The sequence below is a fragment of the Eubalaena glacialis genome, chromosome 17 (assembly GCF_028564815.1).
Source record: "Eubalaena glacialis isolate mEubGla1 chromosome 17, mEubGla1.1.hap2.+ XY, whole genome shotgun sequence".
Lineage (NCBI taxonomy): Eukaryota > Metazoa > Chordata > Mammalia > Artiodactyla > Balaenidae > Eubalaena > Eubalaena glacialis.
The window spans coordinates 50900449-50915328 of record NC_083732.1 but is presented as its reverse complement, the minus strand read 5'-3'; the positions used below and the strand labels follow the sequence as shown (position 1 = coordinate 50915328).

Genomic DNA, 14880 nt, shown 5'->3' with positions numbered 1-14880 from the left:
TACAATAGCCAGGACATGGAAGCAACCTAGGTGTCCATCGAGAGATGAATGGATAAAGAAGATGTGGCACATATATACAATGGAATATTACTTAGCCATAAAAAGAAACGAAATTGAATTATTTGTAGTGAGGTGGATGGACCTAGAAACTGTCATACAGAGTGAAGTAAGTCAGAAAGAGAACAAGAAATACTGTATGCTAACACATATATATGTTATCTAAAAAAAAAAAGAAAAAATGGTTCTTATGAACCTAGGAGCAGGGCAGGAATAAAAATGCAGACGTAGAGAATGGACTTTAGGACACGTGGACGGGGAAGGGTAAGCTGGGACGAAGTGAGAGATAGCATTGACATATATACACTACCAAATGTAAAATAGCTAGCTAGTGGGAAGCAGCTACGTAGCACAGGGAGGTCAGCTCGGTGCTTTGTGACCACCTGGAGGGGTGGGATAGGGAGGGTGGGAGAGAGGGGTTATGGGGATATATGTATACATATAGCTGATTCACTTTGTGATACAGCAGCAACTAACAGAACATTGTAAAGCAATTATACTCCAATAAAGATGTTAAAAAATAAATGAATGAGTAGAGGAATAACCCATATCTAAATATTTTGATTTTATTTTGTTTATTTACATTAACTTATAACTATTCATCAATTATCAAATATTAGGTAAAGTAATTTTAATTGAATATGTATTTTTTCGATTTTTCTTTGTATATGCCTATAATGCATGGTGATTTTTAAAATATATCACACTTTATTTTATTTTGGACAGCACATGTATGTAGGTTCACTTAATTAGTAAGTAAATTAGTAAATTAGGTTCTGCTTTAGGTTTTTAGGATTTATCCTAGAAATAGATATTAGATTGAGTTAGAAAGTGTTCAGGAGAGATATCAAGAAAGGAAGACTGACCATCAGGTATTCCTACTCTCCAGTTCATCCAATGCCTCTGGACACAACTGTAAGTATGACACCACTTGCTCCGAGCAACAGCTTCCACGTCCTGTTCCTTGCTTCGTAACATCTTCTCTTCCAGCTCTGGTTCAGATCTTTTCCTTCCTTCTTCCTCCCAAAACCTATTTCAGCAAAGTATCAAATATGCAGGTGTGAAAATGCTTAATGATGTTTTATCTTCTTGAAATATTTACATTTTTTCCCCAAAACTACAAAGCTTTGAGCCAAAGGAGTAAGTAACTAAGGATGGAATTTCAGGTGCCAAGAAGCAATTAGCCAGGTTAGGGGAGTGTGTAGGTAGATCACTTTCCTACTTCTCCAGAGGTCTTACTCTTCTTTCATGAAAAATTGTTATATGCCTCTTTAAGATTAATTTTGCCAGTGACATGGCAATCAAAGTGACAATAGTAAACTACAGGTCCCACTTGCAGCTGGGTGCAAATGCCCAGCATATTACTGGGCAATTAGAAACTCTTCATTTTCCTCTGCAGAGTACTAGGTGTCCAGCTAAGGTGTGGCTACAATGGTTTGGAGTTACCTGTGGGTATTGAATATGGTCTGTTCTTCTGTGTGCTTTTGCTCTGTGGAATGTTCAGTGATATGTGACCCAGCTCGAGCCAATTAGTGTAGGTATTTTGGTCGTAGGATACCTCTTTTACCAGCACAGAGCATGGACAAGCATGTAAAGATTAGTCTTGTACAAATGGAAATCAGTCTTTCTTATAAAGGCCTCTGGAGAAAGGGCTTCCATAGACACCCAGTGGCTGTTGCAGTGCTCATGACTCACACAGGAAATCATTCCTTCTATTTAACTAAAATCCTTGGGCTTCAATTGGTCTGTTTCCTTTTATTTTGCCCTCAGTGGAGATGGAAAACAGCTGGTCACTATTTTCTGTGCAAGACCCCTTCATATATACTTGGATACTTATTAAATTGTATCCTCAGACTTTTCCTGGCTGAACAATTTCATTCCCTTTAACCTTTGTGCAGGTATTACTTTCTAAGCTTTTAATCTTTTTTTATGAATAGCCTCTGGATCTTCTCCATGTTGTCTGTATCCTCCTTTGTTTCAAAGTACAGTCTGATGAAGTTAAGAAAAAGCTGATGTCAGTAGCTTCTGTATTAACATCCTGGTTTTTATATGTACTCATTATACTCTTGGCAACAAATTAAAGGACAGATTTCCAAGATCATTAATCAGGTGGAACACCCACATCTTAAATTGTTTTAGAAGAACAAATTAGGTAATATTCATAAATCCTTTGATGTTGAAATATATTATACTAAAGTTATGATTAATTATTTCATTTTTGCATTTGACTGTCTTTGTTACAGTCATGCTAAGAAATTAAAAATTAAATTATATTTTGTTGAAGTATTATAAAAATTCCTTTATATATTTAAATTTTCATGACAACTTTTCACCTGTTTAGAAGACATGTGTAAATTAGAAAAGTTAGTGAATAATTGTGAGTAGACTGGCATATTTTGTAAAAGGTATTAAATACTGTACAATTCAGTTTTCTTGTATATGTTTTAGGGAATGTTTGAAGGAGAGGAAAGAATTTTTTTCTTTAAGATTTCACATGCACAAAAGGATTGAGTGGCGGTTATTTTATTCTTTATTGCTAATGGGTTTTTAGTTCCACAGCAAGTAGTTGAAGGAATTAGGACCAAAAGTGAGGGACAAGGTAATTTTGAACATCAAATTTATTATTAAAATTAAAAATATTTTTATAAGCTAGGGTCAGAATTGAACTACAACTGGAGAAATTGATGTCAATTTTATGTGATTATTTTCTGTGTATTTAAAAAAAAGTATTCGCCATAGCAACCACAATCACATATGACAGTGGTTACTATCTTGAGATTTCCTGCTCTCCTGTCAAAGGGCCTACTATTTCTTTTTTTAAAAATAAATTGTAAGTCAGAAGCATCATCATCTTTGTCCCTTCTGTGAACATGCATCTCCCTGGAGACTCAGCTGCACACTGTGGACATGTGTTTCATATCGTGTGGTTAAATATGACTGGCCAATTACAGCTGCTCCCTCCCATTAACTTTTAAAACATACCTAACCTATTTTCCTCCTTAGAAGTTTTTAAAAATTGTTTTTAAAATTTTCTTTGTATATAAAAAAGATATACTCAAAATATTGATAGTAAGTTTTAAACTAAACAATGGAAAATATTTAGAAGTATAAGCACATACATTTGAATAAAAAATTGTGCATAAGCATATCTTGGTTAATAATATCCTGTTATAAAGTCATCCAAACAGAAAAATCTAATGGAACAGACTACCTTCTTTTATTTCAGTTGATTTTTAGACTTTTGTTAACTCTCTGTGAGAATGTTTATTTCTAAATATAGGAATGGGTTATTTTCCAAAATTTTGAGTGTGGAATCCAACAGGCATTTCACCATAGGTTTTGAGATCAGCCTGTAAAAGACCCTTAAAACTAATATATCTGAAATGTACTGATAATTAAACCACTATGTAGTAGTGGATTTCAAGTTTCAAATTGGGGTGTTCTGTAGTAAAATTGAAGGTTGCTGCTCCTGTATCTTTTTACGTCCTCCACTTGGGAATAGAAACGTAATAGTTAGGGACTGAATTTGGATATAGGTACCAGAAAAACCAGATAACAATTGTTTAAATAGAATAGGATTAATGTCTTTTCTCATTTAACAAGAAATCCAGAAGCAGAGTGTGCTGCATTGGTAGAGTGATTTCATTATGTCATTAGAGATTCTTTCTGTGACACCATCTTTAGGGTAGTACTCTTATCCTCCTGTTTGCAGAATAACTGTCAGATCTTCTGCCATTAAGTCTGCATTCCAGGCAGGAGAAAGCAGCAGGCAGAAACAGAGAGGTGATGCCTGTATCAAGAAAACAGAGCTTTCCTAGGAACCTTCTTCCTAATGTATCATCAGTCAAAATTGTGTTATATGGCCACTCCTCCCCACAAGAGAGACCCCTTGTCGTCTTCAGGAAGGGAGAGCTTCTAGAAATTAGGTTACAACTTTTTCACCTTGAGCCACTAGGGCATTAGTGGTGGCTCCTATAACTTGGGATAGAAGCTTCTGATTAGGATAGGGTTAGAAGTAGGCACAGGACTATTGCAAATGGAAGAGGAGATTCCTGGAATGAAATTTCCCAGTGGTTTTCTTGTTTTCTTTAGTCAGCCCCAAGTATTGGTCTTCCTCTTTCCTTTTTATTGCCACTACTCATTTCTGATTGGACTTCTACTTCTCCGACTGCAGGAATTTTTACAAAATTACCTTATAGCTCATCCCGAGCCAATAATGTTACCTAGTTTTCATAATACTTACTGTAGTTTTAAGCTGCGTTAGTACTATTACAAATGCATCCTAAATTGGCCAGATTACTATTAGCAATGTTATGTCTGATTTTAGAGGATCATGTAGAGACTGGAATGTCTCCACAGGCAAGTGAACTAGATGATGATGAGTCTCAAAAACATGTCATATGAAAGGAACTGGGTGGGGATGTTTCACCTTAAAGCGATAACCAAGACAGGAGTCATTATCTGTCTTCAGATATTTGAGGGACTGGTATATGGAAGAGAAATTTATTTGGAACATGAGTGTAAATTACAGAAAGACATATTTCAAGTTCACATTAAAAAAAAAAACACTTTTTGTAACTTAGAGTTGCCCAGCAGGCTTCCTTGTGGGGAAGTGTACGTCCTATCACAGGAAATTTTTAAGAAGGTAGGTAACTTACTGTCTGGAGAACTGTATAGGGAAGTGTCTTTGTGGTGGTCACTTAGGATCTTTTTTTGGAACTCTAGGGCTTAAGGAATCCAGTTTGAAAATCACTGGGAAAATCTAGTTGTTCTAAATGTTTGTTTTCTACTTTAATCATTCAGTGTAGAAAATGAGGAGCCATTGAAAGATTCTAAACAGAAGAAAGACATGGTTTGATTTGCATTTAGAAGGTCACTATGTTGTCAGTGTGAGTAAAATCAAAACTGAGATGAGGGAAGGAGACCAGTTTGGAGGGTGTTACAATGGCCTAGGTAGGAAATGATTAGAAGCTAAACTAAGACAGTAACAGTGGTGGATAGAGCAGTAGCATTAAAAAAGACCTAATGATCAGTTTGGTTTGATGAGAAACGAGTCTGGGTTAATTCTCAACTTGATCACTTTGGGGATTAAGTAAAGAATGTTGACTTTAGCAGACAAGGAGCATGTGGAGAAGCAGCAGGTTTTAAGGGAAAGATCTTGAATTTAGCTTTAGAACTGGTAAATTCGAGGTAACTCTAATTCACCTCAGGTCCAATAGTTAGCAATGGGAAAGTCAGATATAGAACCTAGGGGCAAGGTCTGGGCTGGAGAAATAGAATTAGGGATCACAGATAAAAACATGACAGGTGAAGTCATGGGAGTCCAGGAGGAGGTAGAATGAGCTAGAAAGACTATGAGGAAGTAGTCAAAGAGACACAGGAGAAAACTGGTTAAGTTCTTATAACTTCTTACAGCTGATAGTGGTGCACAATGACAATAACAGTGTAGGCTTAAATGCTAAAATAAAAAACCAAAACGCCGAGGTTTAAAATGTTTACTTTTAACATGTGACAAATTTCAAATATATTGGAAATGATTTTTAATAAAATTATGATTAAGATTCTGCCAAAATTCTGAAATGTTTCTACAATCTAAGAATATTATATATCTCTGCCTAATCATTAGGTGAATTTTTATTTGACCGGGATATTTTTGTTTTTTCATTGTTATTTTATTTTACTTTGTTCTTCATTAAATTGACTATGTTGGTCTTGAATCTGACCAGTGAAAACTTATTATATTGATTAATAAAAAAATCATACTTCAGTAAAAATCATAGTTCTTTAAGTAAATGTAAGAACTTACACCCTCCTTATGTTCTTTGTTTACATAAGGAAATGCAACTTCACCACAAGTACAAAGACCATCTTTCATGGATTACTTTGATAAACAGGACTTCAAGAATAAGAGTCATGAAAACTGTAATCAGAATATGCATGAACCCTTCCCTATGTCCAAAAATGTTTTTCCTGATAACTGGAAAGTTCCTCAAGATGGAGACTTTGACTTTGTAAGTACATTTTAATTCTTCCATATATGTTTTTTCCTACTCTATTTTGTCATCACATTGAGAAACATAGGTTGTGTGTGTGTGTATGATTAAAATTATAGACTGTATATTAATATTCAATATATTGCTATATATGGGTAGGGGAATGGTGAAATTGTAGTTTGCTTGTAGAAATGTAGTTGCAGAGAAATGTAAATAATTGCTTATGGTTAAATAAATTGTAGCCCAAATTTAGAGAAATACTTAGGACTCTTTAAAACTAAAATGACAACTGTGTTAAAAGATGTTTTTAATAATGCACATATGAGATATTTCTGACAGTAAATTCAGTTTCCTGAACAAATGATGCAAAGGTATTTATGACATCGACTTTGAGAAATTTGCCTCAACTATGAAAGTTAAGTCAAATAGTGTTAACTCCACTTGGTTTGTCAGAAATAATAGTCCTATGTCTAGTTAGGAATATAAACTTCAGTATAAAACTGTGCCTTCTTTTTTTTTTAATCAACTTTTTTGTTTTTAATTTAATTTTATTATTTGGCTGCATTGGGTCTTAGTTGTGGCATGCAGGATCTTTCGTTGCGGCACGCAGGCTCTTTGTTGTGGCGTGCGGGCTTCTCTCTAGTTGTGGCACGTGGACTCCAGAGCTCACGGGCTCAGTAGTTGAAGCATGTGGTCTCTCTAGTTGTGGTACATGGGCTCCAGAGCACGTGGGCTCAGTAGTTGCTGTGCGCGGGCTTAGTTGCCCGGTGGCGTGTGGGATCTTAGTTCCCTGACCAGGGATTGAACCCTCGCCCCCTGCATTGGAAGGCGGATTCTTAACCACTGGACCATCAGAGAAGTCCCTAAAACTGTACCTTCTTGCTTCTTATTACATTTTCTCCGTATTTCTTCTGTTCTGCTCCTTATTATTTATTTCTTTTAAAGAATGCATATAATACAGATAAATAATTCTAAAACAACTCTTTCTACAACTTGAGAGAGTAAATTTTTAAAATGAGTTCTTTAATCTAGAAATTTTTGAGGTAAATTTTTGCTTTAGCATGTATTATAAATAGCATTTACTTTTGCATATTGTTCTGTAAGATTTTCATGTAAAATAACTACAGCTGTATTTGTTAATAAGTATATTTATAAGTAAATAAAATTTTAGATATATCTATATCTTCAAAATTTTTAAGTACTATCAAGCAGTTTTGCCTATTCACCATGCCTCTAAATGCTTTGGGATTATAAATATTTCTAATGTTAAATACTTTCCTCCTAAATATTGTGATTATTTAAGTTTTTAATAATCAGATAATAAAGTTTCAAAATCTGTCCTCAATAAATTTAGTACTAAGTGCTAGCAAATATTGGCAAGACACAGGTTAGTCTGAAAACATTAATCGTAATATCTCCTTACTGTTTTTTCAGTTTTGAGGTTATAAATTAGAAAAATAAAATCTGTATTTCTATAGTTCTAGTAAGATTTCATTTTATGCTACCTCCTTTTAAAAAATATGTAAATTATTTAGAATGCTGACTTTAAGCTTAAAATCATTTGTAAACATGATGAATCTTTGATGAATCAAAGAACTCTGTCTTAACTCAGTTGGAATAAATCTTAACAGCCTCTGGAAAACAGTTTGAAATGAGCCACAAAGTAATGAATAAATTATCATAGTTAATAAATAGCAAATAAAATGATTTATTTCTGTTTCAGTTAGTCTTTGCTACCACCTCCGAAATTTAGAACTTAAAATAACTATTTCATTTGCTTACAGTTTTGTGGGTAAGCAATTTGACTAGGTCCAGCTGAGTGGTTCTTCTGCTAGTCTCACCTGGAGTCTCTCAAGTGACTGTAATCATCTAGCAGCTTGAATGGGGCTGAATAATGTCTCTAAAATCACTCATGTGTCGGGCAGTTGTGCTGACAGTTGGCTAGGCCATATGACCCTGTCAGGCAAGCCTGGAGGTTTTATGTTGTGGTAGCAGCCTTCCAAGAAGGTGATAGAAGAAATTGTAAGGCCTCTTGAGTCCTAACTTTAGAATCCATTTACAATACCATCGAAAAGAATGAGTACTTAGGAATAATCTTAACCAAGGAGGTGAAAGACTTGTACATTGAAAACTACAAAACACTGCTGAAAGTAACTATAGAAGACACCAATACATGGAATGACATCTCATGTTCATGGATTGGAAGACAATATGGTTAAGATGTCAATATTGTCCAAAGCAACCTACAGATTCAGTGTAATTTCTATTAAAATCCCAATGACATTTTTTGTAGAAATAGAAAAATCCATCTAGAATTCATTTGGAATTTCAAGGGACTTGAATGGTCAAAACAACCTTGAAAAAGAGAAACAAAGTTGGAGGTCTCATACTTCCTGATTTCAGAACTGCTGCAAAGCTACAGTAATCAAAACAGACAGACGTATAGACAGATGGAGTAGAATAGAAAGCCCAGAAATAAACCATCACATATATAGTCAGAGATTTTCAGCAAGGGTACTAAGACCATTCAATGAGGAAAGGATAGTCTTGTCAACAAATGATGCTGGGAAAACTGGATAGCCACATGCACGAAGTTGGGCCTTTACCTTACACCATATACAAAAATACAAAAATTAACTGAAAATGAATCAAGGATCTAAATAAACATATGAACTGTAACTATAAGACTCGTCGAAAAACATAGGGGAAAAGCTGCGTGACATTGGATTTGGCAGTGATTTCTTAGATATGACACCAAAAGCACAGGCAACAAAAGAAAAAATAGATAAATTGGACTATATAAAAATTAAAATTTTTGTGCATCAAAGTACCCTGTCAGCAAAGACAAGTCAACTCACAGAATGGAAGAAAACATGTAAATCATATCTGATAAGGGGTTAATATCTAGGATATATAAAGAACTCAACAACAAAAAACTAAGCAACCCAATTTAAAAATGGTCAAAGTACTCCAATAAATATTTCTCCAAAGAAGATATATAAATGACCAATAAACAAATGAAAAGATGTTTAATATCACTAATCATTAGGGAAACACAGATCAAAACCATGAGATACTATTTCACACCCATTATATACAAACACACATACACACACACAGAAAATAACAAGTGTTGGTGAGGATGTGGAGAAATTGGAACCCTTCCTTGGGCGCTGCAGGTGGAAATGTAAAATGGTACCTCTGTGGAAAATAGTATGGCATTCCTCAAAAAAATTGACCATAGATTACCATGTGATCCAGCAATTCCATTTCTGGGCATATACCCAAAAGAAATGAGTGAAAGCAGAGGCTTGAACAGATATTTGCACATCTGTGTTCATAGCAACGTTATTCACAATTGCCAAAAGGCGGAAGCAACCCAGGTGTCCACTGATGGGCGAATAAACAAAATGTGATATACGCATACAGTGAAATATTTTTCAGCCTTAAAAGGAAGGAAATTTTGACACAAGCCGTAATATGGTGAGCCTTGAAGATAATAAGCTAAGTAAAATAGCCAGTCACAAAAGAACAAATACTGTGTGATTCCACTTATATGCGGTACCTAGAGTAGTCAAATTCATAGAAACAGAAAACAGAATGGTAGTTGCCAGGTGCTGGAGGAGGGGGAAATAGGGAGTTATTGTTTTTTGAGTACAGAACTTCAGTTTTGGAAGATGAAAAAAGTCCCGGGGATGGATTGGGGATGTACTTAATGCCACTGAACTCTACACTTAAGAATGGTTAAAATGGTGGATTTTAAGTTATGTATAAAAAAAAAGTAAGAGGGGAAAAAAAAGGATTCACATAGTGTCACTTCTGCCATATTCTTAGTCAAAATATATCACAAGGCCAATCCAGGTTCAAAGGATATGGAAATAGATTTCACCTCATGATGAAAAGACTAGCAAAGTCATATTGCAGAGGGTCCTGTGGAATGAATGGAATTATTGTGGTCATCTTTGCAAATAATCTACTAGAAGTTGTCCGTATTAAAATTCAACAGAATTTAAAATAATGAATTTAGGAAATTGGAGGTCATTAGTGATTTTGATTAGGGCCATTCCAGTACCCTACTTTTAGAATATTCATACACACACAACTTTTGACATGCAGCCTTCTACTGTCCCTTTTAAGCTCATTCTAGTTTTGTGAATGAGAGCATCAGTTTTTCTAGTGGCCAGCTCTTATAAGTAAACTTCTGGTAATAATTTCAGCCCATTGTAGATTCTGTAGTCCCTCTATCTGGAAATTCCAAAATTTGTTAGAAAACCTTAAACTAGTTTAACAAATGTTCTGTTTTCTGCTTTGGATTGTGCTAGGCACTATGGGTTAAAAAATATACGTATATATATATATATTTATATACACATATGTATGTACATTTATTACGTTGAGAAAATATGTTAGTAAAGTGTTAAATTGTAATCCAGAGCAATAATTTAGATATCATGCAGTTTTGTATAAGAGGAGGACTCAGTAAAGGTTGGAGTAGTTTATGAAATTATATAGTAGAGGAGGACTTTGTCTAAACATTGGAAGATGGATAGTAGAAGGGAAGGTAGGCAGTACAGAGAATGATGTGCATAATAAAAAGCTTAGAGGTAGGAAAGGACAAGATATATTGGGTGACAATGAAGTGGAGACCTTCAAGTTCATTTGAAATAATATGGGAGATAAAATGGAAAGCTAGGTTTGGGTCAGATGGTGGAAGCCTTGAATGTAAGACTGCAAAGTCTGAAATTTTATTTCCTAGACAGTGGAAAGCCACTGAAGGTTTTTAGGTTGGAAAATGACATGATGAAAAGTGTTTTAAGTATATTAATCTTGATGGTAGCATGCAGGATTGATTGACAGAAAAAGACTAGAGGTAGGGGAAAATCAGGTATGTGAAACAGACTTGAAATAATAGGGTAATAAAATGGAAAAGAACCAAACAACAAAAACAGGGATAGATGTAGGAGACACTAGAAACGTTGGTTGTTAATCAACAGAAATAGCCGACTTATTGGATTAAAGAGTACTATATTGGTTAAGATGAGCTAAATAATGGAAGGTGAAATTTAAGAAAAAAAAAAAAAGAAGAAGGAAAATGTCCTCACAGCTGGAAAGAGGCTCCAAGAGATCATAGGACTGGATTTAATTTTTGCAGACTTATTTCTTTTCTGACTTATACAGAGCATGTAGCCTTAAAAAGGGGAAGCAGAGGGGGAGGAATGACTAGAGCAGGAGTTCTTTCTTCCCCAACATTTACTACACCTGTCAACTGCTCAGCCCTCTCATCACCTTGAGGAAAGTGAAAAATGTTTGCAATAGCTACTGAGGGAATGCAAATGGGAATAAATAAGAGATGAATAAAGGAAGGATTGCCAGGAGATGAACAAAGAATTTGCTAAGAGTAGTAGTGAGTGTGTTTAAAGAAAAGAAAAGAAAGAAAAAGGAAAAGAAAAGTGTGTAAGAGAGGCTAGAAGAGAGTAGGAAGAGAGGAAGCAGAGGTAGGACAAAGTGTAAAGGGTTTGATGGAATACTTTGCTTACAAAGTAAGGAAATGGACTAAAAGCAAAGAGATTTCCACTTAAGACACCAGCTGGTATTGATAAGGGAAATCTGGTCTTACTCATTCCATCATACATTAGATATAGAATGTTAAAAATGTGACTCATCAAAGTGTAAAGCGTGCTAAGGTTTATGTGTTTATCTCCCCTCTTTATGATGTATCTCAAGGATACCTTCCAAAAGAACTAGATTTTATGTGATTCCTATGTCTATTCAATAGAAATTGCTTAAAACTACCCAAAGTCATTTTGACCATGTTTCTAGGACATAGAAGGCTTCTCTTTCTGCCGTGAGAAAAAGAGGTTTCAAAAAAGAAAAATGAAAGTGAATACTTCGTTGTCTTTTGCAGTATTCAGAGCAGATTCCTAAAGGACAAAACTTATTCAGAGAGACACCTGCTAGGCAGATGTGCGGAGTAGGAAGCATTCTTTATCTTAAAGCCTGTATGCAACTTAATTGGTGTATTTTCTTTAGCAGATGTCTTTTAGATTTTCTGTGAATTGATTGTTTCCTGTTATGTTCTTGGATGTAAGGAGATGATAAGAGAAATAATTTGTGATTTCACCAACTTGAGGGTAGCATAAAGATAGGATAAAATATATTTAGGCTAACTGAACCAATTATTTTAACTCTACTAAAAAAGTTCTGTTTAGGGTGTGGCTGTGAAGATTTCTAAAACAAATGTAAAAGGCAAATCTGTTTATTATAGCACTAGTCTAATGTTTCAGTTTTTGTTAGAATTATTTCCAAACAGCCTTAGCATCCAGATTGTTTAGTGTTAAATGGAGAGCATGTAGATCATGTTTTGCAGAAATTACACTATCATTCATACATAAGTAGATATATTTTGGGTAATGTAAAGATTTTGGAATAAGAACAAAAACTTTAAAAGCCATCTGTTAACCCACCAAATTTTAAAAAAAGAAATTGGATTGACAATAATTGCTAGTATAAGAGGAATTAGGTAAATCAGTTATTTTTTTGTCTTTGACTCAAACTGAATTGTAAGGTAATGTTTTTGGATTTCTATGATTCTTAAATATTCAGTTTGTGTTGTTCCTTTGAGCTAAGGGACACAAAAATCCTCCAGGGCAGCACTTGGAGAAACAGTCTCAATAATTGTGGCAGAAGGGAAAAAAAGTCCTCTCCTTCAAGTACACATGTGCCTTGAACTTTCCTGAGTTTTTTTTACAACTCTGCCTCTGACTCTGGATTGGAAAATCAGTATGGTGATAGGGAAAAACCCACAAAACCCAAAAAACCTCACTGCTGCAAAATGCAGGAAGCAGTGAACCTGGAGAAGGTACCAAACCTGCTGCTGGAGGCTTAGGGGCATTTTAGGAATCTTTCTTAGGATCTTTTCACCCTGCTAGAGCAGCCAGCGGCTGTGGAGCGTACTAGTGGTGGAGTACAGGAGCCCACGCAAAGGCTTGTAGTGAAGCCAAGCCTTTGGAAAGCCCTCAGGAACACAGGCCCTGTAGGAAGCCTGGAGGTAAAAACTTAAGCCAAGAGCCTCTGCCAGTTTTCACCAGTGTAGCAGTATGCTACCACCTGCTTTCTCTACTTAAATGCTGAGAGAGCTTTTGCTCTTTAAAGAGAGGCTGGCTCCAGGTTTCTTTTGTGGCGCACTCCTTAGTCAAAGAACTTCTTGTTCTCTTCAGGCCCTAGTTGTATGGACTGAGGAAGCCACTTCAGCTGAGTGAAGTACTTAAGCATATTGTCATCGATTAGTTTTGCGTTAATTAAATGATTATTGTCAAGTATTTCCAGATGTTTGGAAGAGTATTAACAAAGTATGAAAAGATAACTGTAGATATTTCAGGTTTATTTCTTCTAGGGTAAAGAAGAAATAAACACAAAATCTCAAATGCTTTAGTGGATAGCCCTGGATAAGAGTTTATGATTACAGGTGTACATGTGGCATGAACTTGAGCGTATGTGGCACATTGTGCTTTCACTACTCTTTCCTTATAGAGCCAACAAGAAATTAAAATTAATGAGAACCCTGCACTTTGAAATACTTGCAGAATTCTGGACTAGTGCAGTCCTTCGCCAGCTCACGAAATCTGTGCTGGCAGTTGTATCCAACAGATGGTGTGGCGTGTGCACAGTTGTAGCATGTGATGGTCTAGGTCCATGTAGAATTTTTATAAGATTTTGACCATCAATCTCCTTAGGCGTTTAAGACCGTCATAACCTTTGTTTTGAAAGGAGAGTGGACTTCTTCAAAGATAAGTGTTTATATACGAGTAGGAAAAAAATGTTAATAGTCACCGGTCAACTACACTGAATTTGATTCTATAGTAGTTAAAGGCAACAAAAACTTTAGTGTCTCTAAACTACCACACTGTTTTTTTCTCAGTATAATTTAATCCATTTGGCCGCCTAAAGTAGAGTGAGCATTTTGCTTTCTTATTCCTAAATATGCTGTTAAAGGCTTCAAAAATTTCAGGAAATTTTATTTGGTGGTTGTGTTTAGGCAAGATCTTCTGAAACATTAAGCTAATTCTGCTTATTTAGTAATTAATGCCTTAAGTTAAAACTCCCTATATCATCATTTCCTTTACAAATTAAAGTGAGCAGGCCTGTACTTACTGGATTAATTAAGATAGAAAGCACAGGTGCAGTGTGTGGGTTCTGGTCACCGTGTTGGAATTTATTAAGATGTTTAAAACACATGGCAAAGAGAAAAATGGCCTTCCAAAAAGAGTTCTAAAAAGCATAAACTTTCCTCATAGTAATTTATTCTTTTAAAAATGTCGTTTATCTAGAAGATTGTGTTGAGAAATTGGCTACTTTACATTTTAAAACAAAGATGTTAATACTCCAAGCATATGTTATGGCTAATGTTGATGTCTGAGGAAGTTATTTTGACTATGTGCACTTTTTGTTCATAGCCTCATTTTGAATGTTTAGTCAGTAAGCAGTGGAGACTGTTGGGTGATTATGTGAAAAGAGATGTTAAGAACCAATAGTGGAATTTAGGATTATAGAGTGGACAATATAACTTATTGCCTTTTAATTTAAGGCTGATGCCCCACAGTATTTACCTCTTAAATAAACCATTAGATTTCAAATAAGTTGTGAGGATTGATTGAACTAGTTATCAGTTTGTATTGGCAATAGAAGAGTTCTTTTTCACTTTAACTGTCATAAATGAAATTTCTTTAAGTCTGAAAGTGTGTTTGTACTTTCATACTTAATTCAGGTTTTCAGAATATATACATAGTAGTTTAGTGTTAGAGCCCTTTCCATAACTGATCCCATCATACTT

General features: G+C 35.1%; 1 protein-coding gene across 2 annotated transcripts in view; it reads left to right on the top strand.

Moving 5' to 3' along the window:
• The window catches only part of STK3 (serine/threonine kinase 3), a 339874-nt gene that overhangs the window by 254107 nt on the left and 70887 nt on the right, over positions 1-14880 (top strand). For both annotated transcript variants that reach the window (XM_061171351.1, XM_061171352.1), the window contains exon 10: positions 5893-6068. In XM_061171351.1, coding sequence (XP_061027334.1) covers positions 5893-6068 — 176 coding nt within the window. The remainder of the gene's footprint in view (positions 1-5892; positions 6069-14880) is intronic.